This window comes from Calidris pugnax, unplaced genomic scaffold (assembly GCF_001431845.1).
Source record: "Calidris pugnax isolate Ruff unplaced genomic scaffold, ASM143184v1 scaffold24, whole genome shotgun sequence".
NCBI classification, from domain to species: Eukaryota; Metazoa; Chordata; class Aves; order Charadriiformes; family Scolopacidae; genus Calidris; species Calidris pugnax.
The window spans coordinates 36,989,322-37,012,910 of NW_015090922.1; the positions used below are offsets into that span (position 1 = coordinate 36,989,322).

The following is a 23,589-nucleotide window of genomic DNA, read 5'->3' on the forward strand; positions in this document are numbered from 1 at the left end:
TTATATTTTTTTCATCTGTAGTTTCAAAACTAGATATGCTCTTTCTTACTAAATGCTGGTGTGTATAAGAATTAACCTTGCCTAAAGAATCATGCTTGTTTTTTGCTTTTAACAGGCCAAGCTCTGATAATAGGCGCCACAGCATCCGTGAGAGGATGTCCAGTACCAATGAGAAAGGGAGTCTGTCCATGGAGTCCACCAAGGAGACCCGGTACTGTGCTGTCTGCAACGACTACGCCTCAGGCTACCATTATGGGGTCTGGTCTTGTGAGGGCTGCAAAGCTTTCTTCAAAAGGAGTATTCAAGGTAATAAGTTGTTCAAGTAAATAACCTTTACTCTTTGCTCTTGAGAAACCTGTGAAGCTACATGAGATTGCAGACCGAGCCCCGGATAATAACATTTAATAAGTTTTCATTAGCAACTGCTGACTCTCCTATCTCTGTGTTTGATGAATGTTTCTAGCAGGCATATAGTATGTTGTTATTTATTCCATGGTTAATGAGGTAAAGAAAAACTCTATGTTCTCCTTGGTTTAGGTATGTCAGACCATGAAGGCAGTGAAAAATCTAATTTAAAAATTTGTATTGGATCAAGATGACCACTCTTGCAGGCTATGTATATCTCTTTTCAGTGACTAAGCTCTAAGCTAAACCATATTTTTTTTGATAATTCCCTGTCAGATGAAAATTAATTCATGTTGATTGATTTATTGATCTTAATTTAGTTCTCCATTGGGAAGATGGTTCAATTAAAATCTCAAGCCCTTGAAGATGCGAGACGTTTTTTGAGAACCAATATTGAAAAGGAAAGTTTCCTTGATGAAATAGTATTTGTATTTGCCAGCAAAGCAGGGCTTGGAACTATAGACAGAATGGTTTAGTTCACTGTCTTGTCATGGCTAAAAATACACTATGTAAGGTGTCCAGTGGAGCATCTAGCAGAAACAATGTTAATCACTGTGACCAGATAATTCTTGATTTTAAATGCCTGTCATTCTGTGGAATGGATAGTGTTTTGCTTTGTTCAACATCTCTTATAACTGAATAAGAAGTAAGTATGATTCTACTGAAAATACAGGTACTGTGCAGTATTTAAGTCTTACTTTGGAAAAGAAAACAAAAGAGATTTCTTTGTTTGCAAACAGAAAACTATTAAAGCACTATGCTTTAGTTAGGTTTCTATAGTTTTTTTTAAATCTCCAGGGGATACAGAGGCACAAAAATTCCTGTTGCTTCCTTTTTGAATTAAACATAGTGAGGAAGAGTTTTTACCTCATATTGCAAGGTGTAATAATTGACTGTTTTGTTGCATGACTACCACTAAGGTGAGTTAAATAAGACTTCCAGCATTCGGCCCAGAATTTTCCCTGCCTTAAAGAAAAAAATGAAAGATTGGCTGCAGGGTTGGCATTGATGAAATGATTTGAATGTCAGTGATTAGTTAATAGTTACTTGTATTTGTCCTTTTCTAGACTCTTTGAAATGATTTTTAGAAAAGAGAGTCGTTACAGCCAGAGGTCAATAATAAGCAACACTGGAGGAAGAAAGGGTATCAGAATAATCAGAATAATTTATTTAAACTTGTGATGTAGGTAGAACAGCTCCCTTATTGAGCATTTTTCATTATTTTTCATTTTAAGTTCCCCTGACCTAATCAGAATTATTATTAGAATTCCTTGTGGTTGAACTGAACTAAGTCAGCAACAAAGTGAAAATTGAAATATTCTTAAGCAAAAGTAAGAATTAGTTATCAAGTAATTGTACAGCACAGATCTTCAGCCTTTATGGAATAAGAAATGAATCTGACTCTTTCATTGAGTTCCATGGTTCTTTGTCAGCAATTGGGCGGTTTTGTCCTAGTCTCCACGTGGACAAATGTGGTCCTCCACAATGGATCTGTTATCTATTTGTGCTACAGTGCATGCTAATTAGTAAATTTAGCTCTCTCTACATTTATATACTTAACATAATTTTTAAGTAGGTAAGCTTTAAAAATTTAAAGCTCAAACTTCCAGTGTCTTGTAAAATGCCTTTCTTCATCCTTTAAGTCATGTTTGCTCTAATTTAAGCCCATTTCTTTTTGCCCTATGACTTGTGGGCATGAAGAAGGCTTATGAAAACAACCTTTTACATAGTTGAAATCTGTTATCATATCTTTCCTCAGTCTTCTCTTCTTTTTAGACTAAACAAACCCACTTTTTTCAGGATTTCTAGACTTCTGATCCCATTTGTTAAAATCCTCTGTAATTTCTCCAGTTGATCCACCTCTTCTGTGGTTAACAGTAAAAAATGACGTCCACTAATACCAATAAAGTAATTAAAGAATATGAATACTTATGAGAGAATTGTGATCACTTGATCACAGATGGTATGAAAAGTCCTCTAAAGGACTTTTAAAGACATAGGTACTCAGTCTTAATGAGCTAAGGGAGTTTTTGAATTTCCTACTGGATCTGGAAGAGGTCTCTACCTCAGCAATTACATGTTCTCATTGGAGATTTGTCTAATTTATGAAAATAACAGTATTTTTTAAGATCGTGAATACATGAGAAAACACGCAATTTACCTTGTAGATGGTAATAATTTTAAATAGGTTGTGATTGGACATCTAGGAGTATATACTGCTAATGTGTAGGTATATGTGTAGAAGAATATTTGGACTAAATATTATTATAGCTGCACTGTATATATGATGTGCATTCCTAAAAAAGCCAAAAATTTCCTCGGAATCATATGATTAAACTGTGTTGAGGTTACACAGGACTTGTTTGTATGAAAAGAAAAAAGTAACATAGAATGCTAGCAGCAAAGTTTTTTGTTGCTGTTTATAGTGTGCCTTTCTTTAAATGCAAGATAACCATGCTACTTTTGTGCTTTGTTGTCCTGTTGTATTTCTTGATACATATATAGATGCAGAGGTGATTGGTCATTTTTGTACTTTTCATCAGAGAGTTTGTAGAATTGCTGTAGTGGAGTTTCATGTTCTTAATAGACTGTAGTCAAAAATTCTGCATGGTCTTAGTAGAACCACAGGAAATAAATGAGTACAGACATGAACAACAAACGAGCTGTAAAGGGTAATCAGTTTTCCCCGTGTATCTGTTATTCTCAATAATCTCTGAGGTATCTATAATTACTTGCATAGGTATATACTTAAATTTTGTGAAAACTCACATCTGTATTGGAACTTACCCGAGTGGAGATGAGTAGCTTCATTTTTATCCAGGGGAGCTGTAATGGTTCTGGAAATATTTTGTTAATTTTAAATGCTAAGTTGTTTTTCTTTGCTGTCAAACACTTAAAGCTTAAATGGCAACCTGAATTAATATGTGCAACTGCTTAATTTTGTTTAAACAACAGATGGTTGAGGGAAAATCAAAACTGCCTCCTGAAACTGTCCATGTCAGTCTATTTTGTTAGCTTATTTCCCAAAAGTGATTTGGGACCTTGTTTTGAGAAAACTCTGTGCAGACTGATACTAATGTAAAATGTTTCTTAGGAGAGAAAAGATCATGTAACACCAAGAACACTGTGTTGCTTGGTGATAGAGGAGTGCTTTATTCTTTGCCCAGTATATGTAGCCTTCAGGACTGTACTTGGTCAACTGACTTGAATCCAGAAGCATAACAAGCAGTCACATCACAGCACACTGTACTTCTCTACTAAAATATTTATGGATTTTAAGACCAAGAAGAGCCATTAGATCACTAAATCTGGTTTTCTCTCAATATAAACTTTGTATTCTGTCTGTGTACAAAGGCTGGCAACTTGATGGAGGTAAATCTTTTAGAAGATGCTCAGCCTTGGTCTGTGGGCTCAAGAGCTTTCATACAATGGTTGCTTATTCTAATGATTTGTCCTCCCATTTGCTAAAATTTATCTTTCTAATTTGAATTACTTTGGCTTTTACATCACATCCACAAAACCAGACTTAGCATCCCGTATCTCTATTCTGTGGGAAGTTCTTGTAACTTAAGTTGTTAAATCACCTTGATATCTTACGTGAACCATCTCCTGCTGTATATATTTCTATCTGTCTTCTGAGTCTTTGTCTCTTTGCACCTTTTCTGATCCCCCCCACACCCATCGTAGTTCCTTTAAAATTTGGATGTCAGAATTGGATGAAGTATTTCAACATCAGCCTTAAAAATGCCATTTACAAATTAAAAATCCCCTTGTGACTCACACATTTTTCCCACTCCTTCTAATTCTCTTGTTTTTTGGATAGCCACCAAAGGGTATGAGACAGGAAGGAATTACTCTTACCATCTCTGACAAGCATCCAACAAATGCCTACATATGTGTGGCTGAGAACCCTCAGTGAGAGCTCAAGGGAGTCAGAACAAATGAGGGGTATCTCCTTACAGTGGAGGGTATCTTGAACTCAGAATTGCTGAAGTATTTTAGAAATCTCCAGTTCTATTGCCCTGCCTCCTTCATATGCCCTTCTGATGGTTTTTTAGTGCACCTTCTCTGCCTTTTCTCATAGCTGTATACTCAGACAAAAACCTGGGATATTTCACAAATATTCGGTTAAGAATTACTACATGATGCAAGGCAGCACCAGCCCGGCAAGAATAGGTTGGCATCCAAGAATGGACGAATAGGTGTGCTGAGGGATTCCAGAGGCCTGCTGTTAATGTCTTGATCACAGAGATATAGTGCTGTCTGAAGTGCAGGAATTTTTGAAGCTGGGGAGTATTTTAATTGTGTGGCTTGAACATGGATTTTATTTAACGGTTATGCCTTCTGACTATCAAGTAGGAGAGTTTTGGCAGTAAACTTTAAGTGTTATCAATTGTTTTAACTTCACAGTGATAGAGCTGTACTTTGTTGAAAGTATGTAGCTCAAACTTTAATGCTAGGAGTCGTGGTAATACATACATATTTTCTTCTGAGTTGGAGAGAATTTCACTGGTAAAACATGCCTAATAAGTGGGTGTTTACTATACCATACATATGGTAAAACATGCCTAATAAGTGGGTGTTTACGTAATGCTGCAGCGCAGCAATTGCAATATTGTCAGTTTGGGAGGTTTTTGAGATCTTCCCTTTAACTTTCCATTATTGCCTTTTGTTTTCATGGTATTTTTGTAATCTGTTTGATAAAAGCTGCAAATGCTGCACAGATCCTGCAGCCAAGAAGACAGAACCTCCCTAATAAGTCTGCTTGTACACTGACCCCATGGGTTGTCAGCAGAAAGAGCAAAACTACAAAGCATGAACCAAAGTGAGACCAGCAGAGGTAATCGCAGCCAATTAACAGGGGACTCCAGACAGGTATCCAGTCTCAGAGTGGAAAACACATGGTTCCAGTTTGAGGGGTGGGTGACTGCTGGAAGTTCAGAGGCTACAGACTGTGTGTTCAGAAAGTCCACCAGGGTTTAGCCATCATTGGAACTTCTCTAACAGCCTGTGGTCAGCCAGGTTCTTCTGAAAATTCTTTTGATTTATCTTTGTGGTTTTAGTAGTTTTTCCTCTAGAGCCCCTTGAGTTAAACACACACTGTGTTCCTTGTCCCCTAATGAACGTTTTGAATTCAGCAGTCTAATTGATGGTGATACTGTTTCAGACACTTGGGTGTTATTGAAAGGCAAGAATCAATACCTCTTTTTTCCTAGTAAGGCAATTTTGGATGAGTTTTAAGTGCTGCGTTCAGCATGGATGAGGCAGTGACTTAAGATGTTCATATCCAAGACACTTCTTTATATTTTCATGGTCTAAGCAAACCATAGGGCTGCAGTGGACCTTGAGCCCTAGTCCACCTTTCTGTGCTGTGATAGGATCAACTGTTGCCAATTCCGTACATATGTTTATTGAACTGTTTCTTAAAAACCTGTAGCCTGATCCAATGCTTTATTCTCCTTGTCTTTGAAGGTTACTATGAAATTTGAATCTTTCTTCCTGCAGGTTAAGCTCATCACTTATTTTCCTGTCTATCATGCCACAGGAAAAAAATTGTTCTTTTTCATTTTGTAACAGCAAAGATTTGCTGTTGTAACAGGAAGATTGCTATCACACTTAAAAAAAAAAAAAAAAATTATTCTGTTTTACTTAACCTGAAGAAGCACAGTTTATACATCCTTTTCTCATAGGTTTTGTTTTCTAGACTTCTAGTTATTCTGCTTTGGGGATTCTCCACTTGGTCTTGTTTTCTTTCTTTTCTTGAAGCCTGATTTCCTTCTATAACATGCTTTATGAGTACTGAACAGAGCAATAGGATCACCTTACAATCCATCCATCACACTGTAATGTTTGCCTTATTTATAAAAACATGACACTGTTCACTCATAATCAGTGTTTAATGTAGAATAAACTCAAGCATACTTTTCTAGAGAAGAAACCACTTTCCCATATTGTTTTGTGCATCTAATTATTCCTGGTTTAATGTAGTGATTTGCACTGATCCTTACTTTTGCGATGCTTTTCCCCCTGTGCTATCTCTGGTTTGCCAAGATAATTTAGAATTCTCATCCTGTAGACTCCTGCCATTTATTTCAGATTTATCTCTGTCTGACTAGCAGAATAGTCTGGTCTTTTCTCTGTTCTTCTAACACATATAAATGTCATCTACAAATGAATAACATTTAATGAAATAAATACTCCAGTCCATTACCCATCAGTGAGGAAAATAATGTATAGAACTGGATCCAGGACAGACACTCTGGAGCCTTGTTCAATATCAGCTTCCATTGTAACAGTGAACTCTGATAGTTCTTCCCTGAGACTGGTTTTCAGAAATAATCTAAATTACAGTTTTCTAGCGAACATACAAAATGTCACCCCAGGCAATGCTGAAAGCCTTTCTGAAGCTGGGCAACATACTATACCAGAAAGCAGAGAACACTCACTGATTGTTATCTGATTTTTATAAATGGTCACTGGTTCTTCCTCTGCCAAGTCAAAGCTTTTCCCACCTCCTAGACAAAATTCCTAGTCCTTAGAAGCTGTACTTAATTGTCCTGTGTTATTAGCTTTAATAGTGTTTTACTTCCTCTGGAATATGATTGTTGTGCCATATCAAGCAACAAAGAAAGTTAAACAGTATTTCATGTTGCAAGTATTTAATTAATATTTCATTTGGAAACTCACATTGTTCCTAGCTCAGGGCCGAGCCTGTCAGTAGTTCAAAATATTCACAGGAAAAGAAAAAAAGAAGAAAACTTTACAGTTACAAATTATAGGAGAACATGTTTGTGTGTCCAGCAGGAAAGTACTTAACTATTCCACTTGGTTTTAGAGACTGTGCAGGGAAATATGTTTTTGTAAACTCCATTAACTCAGGTGGGTTTATTGATTTGAATTGTCCCCATAAGTTTCACTCCCATGAACTTTCAGACTTTCTGTAGGTTAAGTTGTCCTTTGCAGTCACTTTTGAAAAGTGGAAATCAAACTAGAGAGACCTGTTTAAGATGACTAACATTGTAAATTTACTGGAAGTGCATTAAGTGATCTTTGACATAATTTATTTCCAAAAAGGAGACTATTTACAAACTTTATTGAAGTATCTTTACTAGTTCAGAGCTAGTGTAAAAGAGCTAGCATGGCAATTAACTGCTCTATAACTTAGTAACAGATGTAGCAAATATCTCATTGTCTGAATTCTTTGAATGAGATTATGTATTTCTCTCAAAGACTTGATTTAATTTAGTTACAAATTGTTGAAATAGTTGAACTTCCTCTGTTATAAGCATAGTTATTCTCCAATCTAAAATGTGGCTTGCGATACGCAGAAAAACAGACTAAGTTATCTTTGTTGACCTTTCTGATTGTAAAATGGATGAATCTTCTACAGGGCATGTATCATGTTAAGGTTTAAGTGAGTAAACCAAGGAATACAGATATATCAGTAAATGAAAAAAGATCATAACATGGTTTTACTTTGCATGAGAAAGTGGTACATAGGCAGAAAAGGACCTTTTTGTCAAATACTGATTTTAAAGATTAATATTATAATTTAACAAACCATGAGTTTGGATTCACTGGGGCCGGTTCTCTTTAACACCTTTATCAGTGATCTGGACAAGGGGATTGAGTGCACCCTCAGTAAGTTCACAGATGACACCAAGCTGGGTGGCAGTGTCAACCTGCTGGAGGGTAGAGAGGCTCTGCAGAGGGATCTGGACAGGCTGGATCGATGGGCTGAGACCAACGGGATGAGTTTCAATAAGGCCTAGTGTTGGGTCCTGCACTTGGGTCACAACAACCCCAGGCAGCGCTACAGGCTTGGGGAAGAGTGGCTGAAAGCTTCCTGGCAGAAAAGGACCTGGGGGTGTTGATTGACTGTTGGCTGAACATGAGCCAGCAGTGTGCCCAGGTGGCCAAGAAGGCCAACAGCATTCTGGCCTGTGTCAGGAACAGCGTGGTGAGTAGGACCTGGGAGGCCTCACCTCGAGTGCTGTGTCCAGGTTTGGGCCCCTTCCCACAAAAAAGACATTGAGGTGCTGGAGGGGGTCCAGAGAAGGGCAATGAAGCTGGTGAGGGATCTGGAGAGTAAGTCTTATGAGGAGAGGCTGAGGGAGCTGGGGGTGTTTGGCCTGGAGAAGAGGAAGCTGAGGGGAGACCTTATCGTTCTCTACAATTACCTGAAAGGAGGGTGTAGAGAGGCAGGGGTAGGTCTCTTCTCCCAAGCTACGGGCGATAGGACAAGAGAAAATGGCCTCAAGTTGCGCCAGGGGAGGTTCAGGTTGGATATTAGGAAGAATTTTTCACTGAAAGGGTTATCAAGCATTGGAATGGGCTGCCCAGGAAAGTGGTTGAGGCACCATCCCTGGAGATATTCAAAGGACGAATTGACATGGTGCTCAGGAATATGTTTTAGTGTTGGTGTGTGTGTTTGCTTTTTGTGTGTGGTGTTTTTTAGTTGGGTTTTTTTTTAATGGTTAGACTAGATGATCTTAAAAGTCCCTTCCAACCTAGGTGATTCTGTGATTCTGTGAGTTGACTGTATTGCAGTTTCAGTTTCACAGACTTCAATGCAGAAAAATCACTGTGCTTAGAAATGCCCACATTCACAGCGTGCTCTGCCCGGTGAGACTCATTGACATGGTGCTCAGGAATATGTTTTAGTGCTGGGTTTGGGGTTTTTTGGTTTTTTTGTTTGTTTGTTTGTTTGTTTGTTTTTTTCCTTTTCATTTTTTATTATGGTTGGACTAGATGATCTTAAAGGTCCCTTCCAACCTAGGCGATTTTGTGATTTTGTGAATACCCTGCCGTGCCTGTAACTCAAGTGCAGTTTCAGTTTCACAGACTTCAATGCAGAAAAATCACTGTGCTTAGAAATGCCCACATTCACAGCGTGCTCTGCCCGGTGAGACTCCTGTGTACCCCCCCAATAAAATGCAAATACCATCATTTCCTTTACAAGCATGCTGAGAGGGTAAATGCATTACAGCTACTTGCAAACTTTATGATATCAGAAACCATTCAGGTACCAAAGATCCAAATAGAAAATAAGACTAGCTAAGCTTATTCAATAGGTCCCATCACAGTGCAAAACCTGATGCTATATCTGGAATAAAAATAGAGTTATATTAATTTTATTTTTGCTAACAATTGATTGGATTTTAAATGCACAAGAATAACTTGCAATATTTTAAATTTTTGGCCTCTTTTTGTTAGTTGTGGGAGTTTTCTGTAGTAGAATTCCTGCTTAGCTCAAATAAACTGGGAAGCTAAAAATACAAGAGATTTCATTCAAAGGCTATGGGAATAAGATGGCCATGGCTTGCCTACGACTCTCTCTGAAAATGCTTTTTGTCTCTGGAGGGATCATATTGAGATGGTTGTGAGTAATATATTGTGGGAGTTTTTCCTTTAACACAGCTGTTAGTTTAATCATGTGCCAAGGATTTAAAACAATTGTGATTTATCAGATAGGGAAACAGAAACTAGATGTCACACTCTGCCAGATTTTGTAGAGATTGGGATCTGGATCGGCATCTTTTTTTATTTGTCATGAGGAAAAAATACACTTCCTATTTTGTTACCTTGTCTAAAATTGAAAAAGATGGGAATGGAATTGGGGTGGAAGTAGACTTTGTACATGGTATCATAGTCCTGAAACAGTAGATTAAACACCAATTGAAATTTTAGGACTAAAGCCAATAATAAAAACTTTGAAATTATCTGCTGGAGTAGAAAATATAATTTTATATTTATATAATTTTACAGTAAAATACTGTTTGACTTTTTCTATGTCAGCCTTTCTTAATGTGTATGTTTATGCGTTATTAAGCTGGTGAGATGGCAGCAGTTTTGGTATCCTCATGCAATCATAGAATCATAGAATGGTTAGATTTGGAAGGGACCTTAAAGATTCTCTACTTTCAATGCCCCTGCCGTGGACAGGGACACCTCCCACAAGACCACGTTGCTCAAAACCCCATCCAGCCTGGTCTCGAACCCCTCCAGGGATGGGGCATCCACAACTTCTCTGTGCAACCTGGTCCGGTGTCTCACCACCCTCACACTAAAAAATTTCTTCCTGATATCTGAGCTAAATCTCCCCTCTTTCAGTTTAAAACTGTTTTGTCTCATCCTATTGCTCCATTCCCTGATAAAGAGTCCCTCTCCATTTTTCCTGTACTCCCCCTTTAGGCACTGGAAGGATGCTACAAGGTCTCCCTGGAGCCTTCTCCTGAAGGCTGAACAACCCCAACTCTCTCAGTCTGTCCTCATAGCAGAGGTGCACCAGCCCTCTGATCATCTTCATGGCCCTCTTCTGGACCCATTACAACAGGCCCATGATCTTAGGCTTAGGACTCCAGACCTGGACACAGTACTCCAGGTGGGATTTCATGAGAGCGGAGTAGAAGGGGAGAATCCCCTTCCTTGCCCTGCTGGCCAAGGTTCTTTTGATGCAGCCCACGATGCAGTTGGTTTTCTGGGCTGCCAGTGCACATTGATGGCTCACATCAGCGAGCACTCCCAAGTCCTTCTCCTCAGGGCTGCTCTCCAGCCATTCTATCCCCAACCTGTATTTGTGCCTGGGATTGCCATGTCCCAAGTGCAGGACCTTGCACTTGGCTTGGTTGAACTTCATGAGGTTCACACAGGCTCACCTCTTAAGCCTGTCCACGTCCCTCTGGATGGCATCTCTTTCCTCCAACGTCTTGACCGCTCCACACAGCTTGGTGTTGTCAGCAAACTTGCTGAGGGTGCACCCATCTCACTGTCCATGTCTCAACAAAGATGTTAAACAGCAGTGGTCCCAGTAACAGTACGAAGAACAATTGAGGGAGCTGGGACTGTTTAGTTTGAGGAAGAGGAGACTGAGAGGTGACCTCATCACTCTCTACAACTACTTGAAAGGACATTGTAGAGAGGTTGGTGCTGGTCTCTTCTCACAAGCAATTAGCGATAGAACAAGAGGGAATGGATTCAAGCTGCAACAGGGTAGGTTTAGACTGGACATTGGGAAGAAATTCTTCACAGAAAGAGTCACCATCCTTGGATGAGTTTAAGAGTCATTTAGATGTGGTGTTAGAATCACAGAATCATAGAATAATATGGGGTTGGAAGGGACCTCTGGAGATCATCTAGTCCAAACCCCCCACCAAAGCAGGTCTACCTATAGCAGGTTGCACAGGAACTTGTCCAGGTGGGTTTTGAATGTTTCCAGAGAAGGAGACTCCACCACCTCTCTGGGCAGCCTGTTCCAGTGCTCTACCACTCTCACAGTGAAGAAGTTCCTCCTCACATTTAGGTGGAACTTCTTATAATTAAGTTTGTGCCCATTTCCTCTTGTCCTGTCATTGGGCACCACTGAAAAAAGACCAGCCCCATCCTCCTGACACCCTCCCTTTAAGTATTTGTATGCATTGATTATATTCCCCCTAAGTCTTCTCTTCTCAAGACTAAAAGGTGTCGGGGGATATGGTGTAGGGAAGAACTTTGTAGAATAGGGTTGATGGTTGGACTCAATGATCCCAAGGGTCTTTTCCAACCTAGATGATTCCATGATTCTGTACCAACCCCTGAGGAACACCACTTATTGCTGGCTTCCACAAATGCGCATTCTCATTCTTTCTTCATTTTTCCTGTTAGCTGAAATAGTATATGGAAAGGTTACAGGAAAGACCAGTATCATAATCATTTGACTTGAATTAATTGCTATTGTGAACAGTGCTATGGATATGTGAGGGCAAGAAGATTTCTTCACCACTAGAAGGTGAACACTCAAAGTGGGAGCTACAGGTCACAGCCGACGGACATAATACAGAGTATATAGCTTTTGACATTTCCTCCGTTCTCTTTCTTCAGTGGTTCTGTGATCTTTCTCTCTGAAGTATGCGTAGAAGGAAGACTTCCTCACAGGATGTGAGGAGGAAGCATGTTTTACAATCTTCTGGGCCCTTTTCCTTACTGTAACATGTAGTTATGTCTTGCTAGTTTAAAAACAGAAAATGATTAATCTCCGCAGTGCTGGGTAGTTGCTAAGAGAACCCAAGTTTCAAATCCAAAGACCTTGTCTGAGAGTAATTAAGCTGTGAATTTGAGTGTCTGTGGTTATAAAGGAATCAGACATAACCTTCTGTTCTTTTGTGAAACCTGTTAGGAAAGAGTGAGATTTTAAAATCAATCAGTGCAGTTTTACTAGGGCACTTTAACTTAAAATTGGTATAACTTTTTATTTTGTATTTGATGTTTGTTCATACTGGGTTAACATATGCAATGTCCAGGTGCTATTTCTTTTTTTCCCTTTTTACTGTTTATGAAAAATTTCCACTTGCTGTTGAGTTATCCTTTCCACAGGTTTTTTATCTGAAGTCTTCCCACTCACCACTTACTTGGCTCCTTAAGGTGTTGATAAAGTGTACACTCTAGCCTTTCTTTGACCTACGTGTATGAAATTCTGCTAATTTCACTGTCAGAATAAGGTAATAGAAGGACCTGGTGCTTTCGCAAGTAATGGCTAACCTGGCAGATGTCTTATGTAGATAGATAAAGAATAGTTTAAGAAATTTGTGTGACTTAAAGATTGAAAATAAAAAAATAATTAAAGTAAAAGGATAGTAATTATGACTACTACTACTACTACTAATTTGTTTGAAATATATGCTGAGTCAATTCAACTACATCAGTTTAAGTGCTATACAAAATTTACCTGGCAAAAATGTTCCGTTATTGGCTTTGTAGAATTGTCATTGAGCATTCTTAAGCTGGCATGCCGATGTGTTGGTTTATTTGGTTCATTTTTTTGGTAAAACGGTTGTACTGCTTAAACTAATCATTCTGTCAGGCTAATCCTGATGGTTATTGGAGTATAATATAGCAACTGTTTACACATTTAAGAAAAAAAAAAAATTTCTGTTATGTTAATTGCCACTGACGTATTAATATGACCCCAATTTTCATCCTTGCTGGTCAAGGACAAAACAAACTCAGGTCTTCAAAGCTGCAATTCAGTGAAACGCTCAAGCATGTTCTTAATTTAACCATACATACTGGGCTGGGACTACTTGCTAGAAGTACACAGATGCTTAAATATTCTGCTGAATGTAGTAACACTTAATTTTAAGGAAATAAGGAGTTTTTTGCTGACTGAAGACCTGACAGATAAATCATTCACCCACCCCGATTCAAGCATGTGGTGCTGTTGCATACACCACAGCTATCCTGAGAACCTCTAGACAGACAAGGATGAGTCTCTGAACATAAGTATTAGCCATGTGACTCATGGTGACGAGAGAAAGTCAAACTGCATGTGCAGTATGAAAAATCTCCGATTATGACAGGCTGCATTAGAATAAACTCAAAATAATCCAAATTTCAGCTGTTATCTTCTTGTTGACACTTTGCCCTCCCCACCCCCCCCTTTATTATTCGTCATTGTCATACAGACAGTCATATCTAATATTAGCACTGTGAGGAAAGAGTCAGATCTTTGCTCCCTGTTCTGAAAAGACCTTAGAATATAATAAATATGTGCTATAAAAATACTTAATGTTATTTTTATGGCTTTAAAATAAAAAGAAAAACAACCCCAAAACCAAAAAACCCCACTCCTCCTCAAGCTCCTCCAATAGCTCTCTTAAACTCTTCTTTTTTAGCTCATGGCAATGTGAGTCGTACATATGGGGGGATTAAAACTAGGGGATCTACCCTATTAAACTCACTGCCTTTAACTTTGTGCAGGTTATCTGATAATTTATTTTAAAAACCCCAACAATAAGACCACAGTGGCCAAGCGTCATGTGCTGCCAACTATCCAAATGGCGTAATTAGTCTCTCTTCTAACATGTATTACTCTTTCAATACCATGAAAACAAAGTGCAGGGCAGCTGGGCACCAGTTAATGCTTCCACTTTCATGTTGATGATTCCCAACAGTGAGAAATCTCTTCTAATAAATCAGATTGTTCAGAATCAACTTTGCCAAGAGATTAGTCTTAAGGATAAAATAAAAGGTTGAATAGTTAAAAGACAATTCACTTTACATCAGAGTTATTGAGTTATACCATTTCACTTTAAAATAAAACTTGTCTTTGTGTGTTACCTATTCTTTAATTCTGTTCTACCTTTTCCCCTTCCGTGCCACCCCAAGCTAGACTGCCCTAGTCTGTCTGTGCCTTGCAAAGGAAACTTCCTTCCTCACTTCCTGTGACTGAGTACTTGAAATCAGATGGTACTGGAGAAGCAGGAAAGGCTCCTGCCTTCCTTCTTCCCTTTGTTTCTTTCTTCTTTGCTAATTTATTTCATAATCATATCAAATGTATTCTCTAATTATCAAACATTTTCTTCTGGTTGCTTACATCTTTTCCAGTCTCCTGAAGGCATATTGGTTATACTAAACCAAAAACTGTGTGAAATATTAAATGGGTTATCTACTTCCTAGATTTACGGCAAATATGAAGTCTAAACAATTACATTACTATGACACTAGTAATTTGAAGTATGCCCCTCACCTACAGTACTTTCTTTTGTTTGCATTCACAATTTCAAAGGTTTTGTTCTGTCAATTCTGTCAAGCACTCTTCTTTCAGAGTGGTTTGTCTAAGGTGCAGGCTATGTGCTTGAAAAGAGACTAACTAGGCTAACCTTCAAAGCGTGTATTGAGATAAAACCAGAACAGATGTGAAGATCAGATAACTTGAATCATGTTAATTTCTAGCTTTATCAGAAATAGGATTATTTTATGTACTATTCTACAAACAAAATCTCTTTTCCCAATCTCTTTTCCCAAATGCTTGCAGTTTGCATAAGGAAATCTAGGTTCAGAGCAAAAGAAAAGGTCACCCACACAACTACTGCAAAAAAGAATGGCTGCCCTGATGATATTGATTCTACTTGGTTTTTGATTTTTGCATATTGACACTTTTTTATTTATTTTTGAGAGCCGAACCTTTTGAGGATCAGCCAGTCCAGCAAAGGTGGTTAGCATGTGTTCAGCTTTGACCTAAGTGGGAACATTTATCTGCTTGTTTTACAGAGAGCTAAGTGGTGTTCTGAAGTATTGGCTGAATTCAGAGCCTGTGCTCATTCTTTTTGTGAATTTACCTTTTAGTTTCACTAGTGAGAAAATCAGATACTCTGTCAAAGTCTGTCTTTGTTTTAAAAAAGAATAAGCAAAGTTTTCTGTCTTTGTCATGCTATTTCAGAGCTTGGCTTATAAAACAAGGCTGGAGATTGAGGTTAGGCGCTACAATATTTTCTGCTGTTTAGTGTGACCTAATAAAAGTGCATTTTCTTATAAACATGGCTTCCCCTTTTTGCTGCTTTTCCCTGTAGATAACGTATTTTGTACGGTTGAGGCTGTTTTTATATGAGGCTGACTCAATTTTTTTTTTTTTCTTACATGTGAAATGTTTTGTATCAGATATAGAACAGTCTGTATCCTACCAGAGGAACTGAAAATTAAAACGGTCTTTCATGCTGAGATTGAGGTAGTGTTTCTGTTCTACCTCTTTACTTCAGTCCTGGAGCAGAGCCTGTGGATTCAAATTTTTCCAGCATTATACCTTTCTGTCAAGTAGAGCTAAAAAATAATAATTCTATCTATTTGAGACAGCGTGTAGTCAGCTGTCACCATATCAACAAGTTTATACTTCGGTTGCTTATTTTGATTGGATCCCAGTTATGTAGCATTAGAGAGCAGATGTTCCTGGTGTAATCTGATAGTAATTTTTACTCTATTTTCTAATTTCTAGTCAAGGATAGATGATTTGATGAGACCAAGGCCTCTGTCAAACCTCCACCCTACTCTACCTCAAGCTGATCCCTTGACCTGAAAGAAAGAACAAACAGTTCTGCAGTAAAATTGTTTCGTTGTGTGCTGTACCTTAGTTGTATTTAGATTAATACAGAGCACCAATAAGATCACTTTGGATGGTCTTTTTTACCCTTGATAAACTTTGTCTATGGTTGGAAAATAATTTTATAGCACACATATTTTAAGAGAAAATTGAAATAGAAGCTTGTTGGCAGTAAAAAATTATGGTATGGTGAAAATATTTGTAACAAGAATTGAGATGTAAAGGGTAGTAAATGAGGAAGTAGAGCAAGAAGAAAAGATACCAGTAACAAAGCTGGTACTTTACTGGTACCAAATTTTGTAATTTAAGAATTTGTCACAAGAAAAAGTTTTTGCATATATGAGTAGTTATCTAATTGGAATTAGATACTGATTTATCCCTGAGATGCAATTAATTAATGGGTCTTGCTTCTATTTTATGTTGTTGTTTGTTTCTTAACTGTCCCAGATCGTGGTAGATAATAAAAAATGTTCTGTACGTAGGCCTTTTTAATTCTGTAAACCTCTAAACATTTTGTGCAGTCTATTGGTTAGACATGAACACAGGCACATAGACCAGATGGCATCATATTTCTCAGACTAAGTGCAAGGAGATCAGGGGACTTGTTCATATTAATCCATCCTCTTTTGTCAATGCTTTAATTGTTTTAATTATTTTAATTATTTTACAGAAGTTGTAATTTGTGGTTTTAACAGTCCTTTTAAAGAACTTGTGAATAAATGTATTGTGAATAGATGTTTCGCTATCTGTATCAATACTTTTGTCATGGATTATGATGGTAACCCTGCCTTCTTCCTGAAATGTTAGGTGCTGTATTGGATAGTTAATGAAAAATAAGCAAGTACTATAGGCAGTTTTGTTATGTCTATGTATAACTGTGTCCTTACCTTCCTTCTGGTTTTGTAGGGCACAATGACTACATGTGTCCTGCTACCAACCAGTGCACCATTGACAAGAACAGAAGAAAGAGTTGCCAGGCTTGCCGACTAAGAAAATGCTATGAAGTGGGAATGATGAAAGGTGGTATGTACACAACAATCAACAAATCCTCAGTGTCTGCCTTCCCATGTTTTAAGTTAATTGGACAGCTGATGTGGTTCCTAAAGGAGGAAACAACTGATTTTATTGAGTTGAAGTTTATTAAATCAAAGAGCAATTCAATAAAAAGTAAAACCTCCCAAATAAATGTTATTATTCTTAGGAATAATAGGAACATTAACTTCAGTGGAGTTAGGATTTTTTTGTTAACATTTTTAATTCTTTTTTTTTTGGTCTTTCATGATCGGCTCCAGATAAGGACGAATGAAACTTAACCTGAGATTTTGTAGAATTTTGCAGTTCAGTGTTGAAAGCACTGGTGATCTCAGATCAGTCCATATTCATTAAAATAAACTTCTGAATATGTACTGTTTGTATTGTGAATTCTGGAAAGGAAAGTAAATTCTTCTATTCCAGTACTATACACATATTTTGTATGCAAATTAATTTCACCCAACCATATTAAAGGCTCGCTCATTTTATAAAAACTGAGATAAATGTCACTGTCTTGGAACATACTTATGTAATAATGATGTCAGAGAAGAAAAATCAAACACTGAATAGTGAAGCTGAAGGGAAATACCACTAAATTATTTCATTTATATACACAGTGTTTAGCTTTTGGAAACAAATTAGAAATATATGACAATACTAAACAATTGCTACTGTGTGTACTTAGATGTAAGATAGTTTTCATGAATAACGATACCTGCCTTTCTCCTCTGTGTTACAGTACCTTATGTTTGTCAAAAGCAGACAGGAGTTAACTATTTTTAATCCTTTTGAATAAGCCATGCTCCTAAGAATTAAGAATATTTAAGAACAAGAAATCATAGTTTCACATTTGCTCTAAAGCAGAAGAAAACCTCTTTGTTGCCTACTAAAAATTTCAGATTGTTTTTATTAGTGAAGAGTAATCACTGGCTTTAATGAAGCCTATATCTGTAGGAAAATTTAGCAAACTAGTAAGTGCTTAGAAGAGAACTCTGCTTTCATGAGACTCCATCTGGAGTACTGTGTCCAGGTCTGGAGTCCTAAGCAAAAGAAGATCATGGACCTGTTGGAATGGGTCCAGAAGAGGGCCACGAAGATGATCAGAGGGCTGGAGAACCTCTGCTGTGAGGACAGACTGAGAGAGTTGGGTTTGTTCAGCCTGGAGGAAAGAAGGCTCCAGGGAGACCTTACAGTGGCCTTCCAATGTCTAAAGGGGGCTACAGGAGACATGGGGAGGGATTCTTTATGAGGGAGTGTAGTAATAGGATGAGAGGTAACAGTTTTAAACTGAAAGAGGGAGATTTAGATTAGATACCAGAAATTAATTCTTTAGTGTGAGGGTGGTGAGACACTGGAACAGGTTGCCCAGAGAAGTTGTGGATGCCCCATCCCTGGAGGTGTTCAAGACCAGGCTGGATGGGGCTTTGAGCAACGTGGTCTTGTGGGAGGTGTCCCTGCCCATGGCAGGGGCATTGAAAGTAGAGGATCTTTTAAAGAAAAATATAAAAAATATAATATTCCGCTATTCTGTCCCCAAAATAAGGAAGAGAGACCATTTTTTAAAAGTATTTTTGGCAAAAATGTTCAACTTCCTATTCCACTTCACAGAATGGCTAGGTGCAGTAGCAACCGGCAGTTCAAAAATAGTCAATGTTGTGGGTTTTGGGTTTGGGGTGGGTGGGGCTTTTTTGTTTGTTTTTTTAATTAAGCTCACAATTTACAAACAAGGAGATCAGGTGCATAGTTTCTTCCTGCTCCTAAAAGACTGTTGATAAAGCACTGAAGTCTATCACTGGTTGATATGCAAGGGTTTAAGAACATTTATTTTATGAAATCTTGGAAAAATTTCTCAAGATCCCTCAGTTGCAGGTCATAAATCTGGCATGCCTGTGCATGAAGTATTCAAACCAGGTAAAGTTAATGTAGGATGAAGTAAAGCATTTAAGGTTCTGCTGGAATCATTACTGATCCCATATTATCCATTTATCTGTGGGAGAAAGAAAACTTTTTCTCTAGGTAGGGCTTGATAATTGTCACATTTCTCTCAGATGAAGTTAAAGATTAAGTGAATATTCTTGGTGTACCATCTGATTAACTTTTAAAGTGTTAACTTGTAATGTTTCAAAATATTTTTGGTTGTTTTTTTTTTGTTTTCTCTGAGGAGATCTCTTAAGCTTTTCTGTTTTAGTAGATCTCTTATAATAGTACTTTTCTTCCACATACTTGAGTGTAGTAAGTACACGTAGTGCTGTGATTAACCCAAGGTCCACATTTTTCTCTAATAATTCATAGTTCTCTTGATTGAATATTTTAATTTAAATAATCTCCTTTGGTTCATATTGAAGGCATTAATTACATCATACATTTGAAAAATATTCAATTGTGTCATATCCCACTTCTATATCTATCTCCACAATTTGCTTATGATGATATACCTCTTAGACGTAGTGGAAAACAGCTATAATTTATCTTTTCTCTAAATGTAACCTCAGTTTTCCTGCTGCACTAAATTAGTTGAGGTTTCTTAATAAATTGTCAAAGCTGCTAACTTGTGACTTTTTTCTATCATTTAACTTCTGAGCAATACCTGATATTACTTATAGAGTTTCAATAAATATGTAGAAAGGTAGATAAAATCTTGATTAAATGTCTCTGGTTAATTTAAAACATAGGTTATAAGCTATAGTTGCTGAGGTTTTTCTCATAGAAGGTTACTTGCTGCAGCATAAAAAAAGTTCATATATATTATTTTTAATAGAATTGACACAACTGAAATATGGTTTGGGGGCTTCATTCAGAAAAAAAGCAGGCTTCCAGTGGCTCTTGCGCTATGCTGTAGGAACATTTATTTGTGAGTTTCTGTGGAAATTTAATTTTTTTCATCCAACTGCTCCTTCATCTTTTAAAAACTTCTTTCAGTACTGAAGAGTTATTTTCTTTCTCTCCTCTTATGTTTGCAAGTGTTTCCTTCTGCATCTGTTACCATGCTGCTTTGAGAGACAATCTGCCAGAATCTCTGCTGATGTAGTCAGCATCTGAGGCAGAATTTACAGCTGTTATATTTTTTCCAAATGCTTCACCCTCTCTTTCTGAATAAGCCAAAAGGACCTTATTATATTCTTAAATTATATGTTATTATTTAGTCTGTGCGCCCTTGTTTTTATGTGTGGATAAAGTGCTTACAAGGAATAAGCTCCTTGTCATCTCCCTCTTTCTTCTTGTTGAGTAGCAGAGAAGAGTAGCTTTGGTTTTGCTTATGATCCACTGATGCTTTCTTGAAGATTGCTTCTGTTCTGCTTTGGAGAAGTATATTCCAGTTTACTATTTCACATGATGGGGTATCCCAGCTTCCAAATGGAGCTTTTACAGCGGTTGCAATCCTGAAGCTCCAACCATGTGTATGGTCCAGGTGATCTCTGATCCAATACAGACGTAGTTTTTCATTTCTTCATTGCTTTAATGGCTTTCTGACGACTTGGCTCCAAAAGACCTTATTCTCTCAAACTATAAGTATCTTATTTTTATTGTTATTTGTTAGTGAAGTATTTTTCTACTGTGCTAAATGAATGGGAATTTCCACTTACTAGCATTCTTCCCCTCCTTTCACATGACAAGGCAGATTTAATATCAAGTGCTCTGTGGGATCGGAGCAACAGACTGGTAGTGGAATCAGTGACTATGGCAAAAATTTGCAATAACATTAAATGTCAGATCCTTAATGAAAAATCAGTTATTTGCTAACTGATGAAAGATCAGTAGTTGTAGTCCATTTTTAGCCACCCCGAGACCTTCTGTCAACTGTTGAATGTTGATGACTTCCCAACCTCGTCATAGGAAATGGGGCAATGAAGGATTTGGGTACTAGAGTGCTAGATCCAGATGGTGATACAACCAGGGTCATTAACTGTCTTTAAGCAGTCTGAAATGTCATGTTGTAGAGAGAAGATTCTGAGTGTTGTTTCTTGTGAAGCCCACATCCTTCAGTGTTGCCCTATCTGTATCAGAGAAGCCTTCAGAGATTACTGTGATACAGCCCAGGGATTTAAAGTCTGTGCTTGCCCTAACAGTGTGTCATAACCACATGCCAGATGCCTGTAGAAATGTTCATTAACTTCTAGTAATTGGAGTCTAGAGACTGGAGGCTTTCAGTTTTTCTTTACATTCTCTTGAAGTAGTTGCCCACCTGTAACCACATGGGAATTTGGTCTGGTTCAGTCTGACGATGTTATTGAAGTTTAAGACAAATTTTTAAAGGGAAAGGAACATTTGGCAAATTTGCCATCCTCTTAGGGAAGAACCTTGCTGATATTTGTCTTTAAATGGAGAGAGCTATGCTTCCTTGCTGAATGCTGTATTTATTCATGCTAAAAGGCTAGAGAGTTATAAAAATCATTCTCAAAAGCAGAGGTAAGTCAATGTCTGAAGCAACCACTCGAAGGGCTCCAGACTTCCTAGTTTTCCATGTAATTATCTTTTAATGAAATACTATATTAAAAATAGAAATTGGTGAATGAAGGAAGACAGATCAACAATGTCAAACTCTTTTGGTTTGTCTGAGGAGAACCTTTATGATATTTATTAGACATACTGTTCTGTACTCAGCCAAAGAACTGTGTAGGTGGGGCCTGATAAATGTATGAGGAAATGTACATTTTTAAGATGTAGTTGATGGGCTGAAAGCATGTACTGAAGCAACACTTGAAGCAAAGTTTTGTGAATTTGGGACACCTGGAAAAGAAGATTAAATTGAAAGCAGACTTTTTAGTGAAATGTTTCTTTTTCACATTGTAGGCAGGTAAAGCAGATTGTTGTCATTGAATTGTCCCAAAATATAATATTCCGCTATTCTGTCCCCAAAATAAGGAAGAGAGACCATTGTTTTAAAGTATTTTTGGCAAAAGTGTTCAACTTCCTATTCCACTTCACAGAATGATCTGGCTAGGAGCAACTCTTGTCAGGTCTCTTGTCAGGACACCTGCTCAAAGCAAGTTCAACATTTTAATTTAGACAAGGTTTTTTAAGACCTTTTACAGCCAGGTGGAAATGGGACAACCTCTCTTATGCTTATTTATATGCTATAACTAACTAGTTACATTTTTTTTTTTTTTAATGCTGTGGAATTTTTGATGTTATATTCTTGAACATTTGTTTGAGATTGTAAAGCTAATTGTGTTTGTGTATTTGTTTACATTTTCTTTTTGTCCTTGACATACTTAAAAATTCCTAATTAGAAATTGTTTTGATTGTAGTATTACTTGGGAATAGATACAGCAATGACAGTCCTCATTTAGATTGCTGGTTAATTTTAAATGAAGTTTAGGATCCTTGCTGTGTCTCCACCTCTGTCTGCCACTTGTTCATACCACAGGCACCTCCGTGCATTCACTGGTTTTGAGCAAGCCTATGCATATCAGACAGCTGGTGTCTTCTCTTTGCTGAGCTTGAGAAATTTCTGGAGTACTAGAGTTCTGGTTCTTTACTTCATTAGGCATTTACAGTTCAATTCTGGCACTGTCAGTCCTGATATATCAGGCCAAATAGCTTCAACACCCTAATTAATCTATCTAATTTCTAAAATGTAGCAGTTACAATATCTTGCTGTCTTTGAGAATTATACTAATGGGGTCCTACTCCTAAAACTACTTGGCTTTTCCAAATCATGGTTGATGTATGGTTCCTGTAAAGGCTTTATTGTGACCCCTGAAATGTGTATGGCTTCACTGTAACTATCACCTAGAAATGGAGCTGCTGCTGTACTTACTGTAGCCAAAACTTAGTATGATATGCTCAGGACTGTCAGCACTGAAAGGGATTCAGTTGAATGATGGATTAATTGAACTTTTCTTTCTTCATCTTCTACATGTCCTCTGATGCTTTTTAAAATATGTGCTATGAATGCCAAAGATTGAATGCCAAAATGCAGATTAGGATGAACGATGTCTTGCACCTTTGTCTTTAATTAGTAGATCATTGGTTCTAAAAAAGTGAGTTATGAATTGTCATTAGAGACCCCAAATGACATTTTCCTGCTTGTTAACAGCATTTTTTTATCACTAGGTCTTTAAAAACTTTACATGGAAGACCAGTTTTATGATCTGCCTTGTAGCTGATAGGAATATGGGGACACTGTGACATGCAATGTGACTTGTTCACTGAGAAAACTGGTGGCAGAACTGGGAGTTAAACCAGAATATCTGAATGCACGCCCTGGGCTTTGCACCTCCCCTCCGTGGCTTCTTTCTTTCTCTCTCAGCAGAAGGTAGTCCTGATTATAGAGGAGAAAAAAGCCCCAGTTTGGAAAA

At 37.6% G+C, this 23,589-nt stretch overlaps 1 protein-coding gene across 1 annotated transcript in view; it reads left to right on the plus strand.

Moving 5' to 3' along the window:
* Positions 1 to 23,589, plus strand: part of ESR1 (estrogen receptor 1) — a 129,093-nt gene that overhangs the window by 27,484 nt on the left and 78,020 nt on the right. Inside the window, exons 2-3 of the mRNA XM_014951246.1 lie at positions 116 to 306; positions 17,162 to 17,278. Coding sequence (XP_014806732.1) covers positions 116 to 306; positions 17,162 to 17,278 — 308 coding nt within the window. The remainder of the gene's footprint in view (positions 1 to 115; positions 307 to 17,161; positions 17,279 to 23,589) is intronic.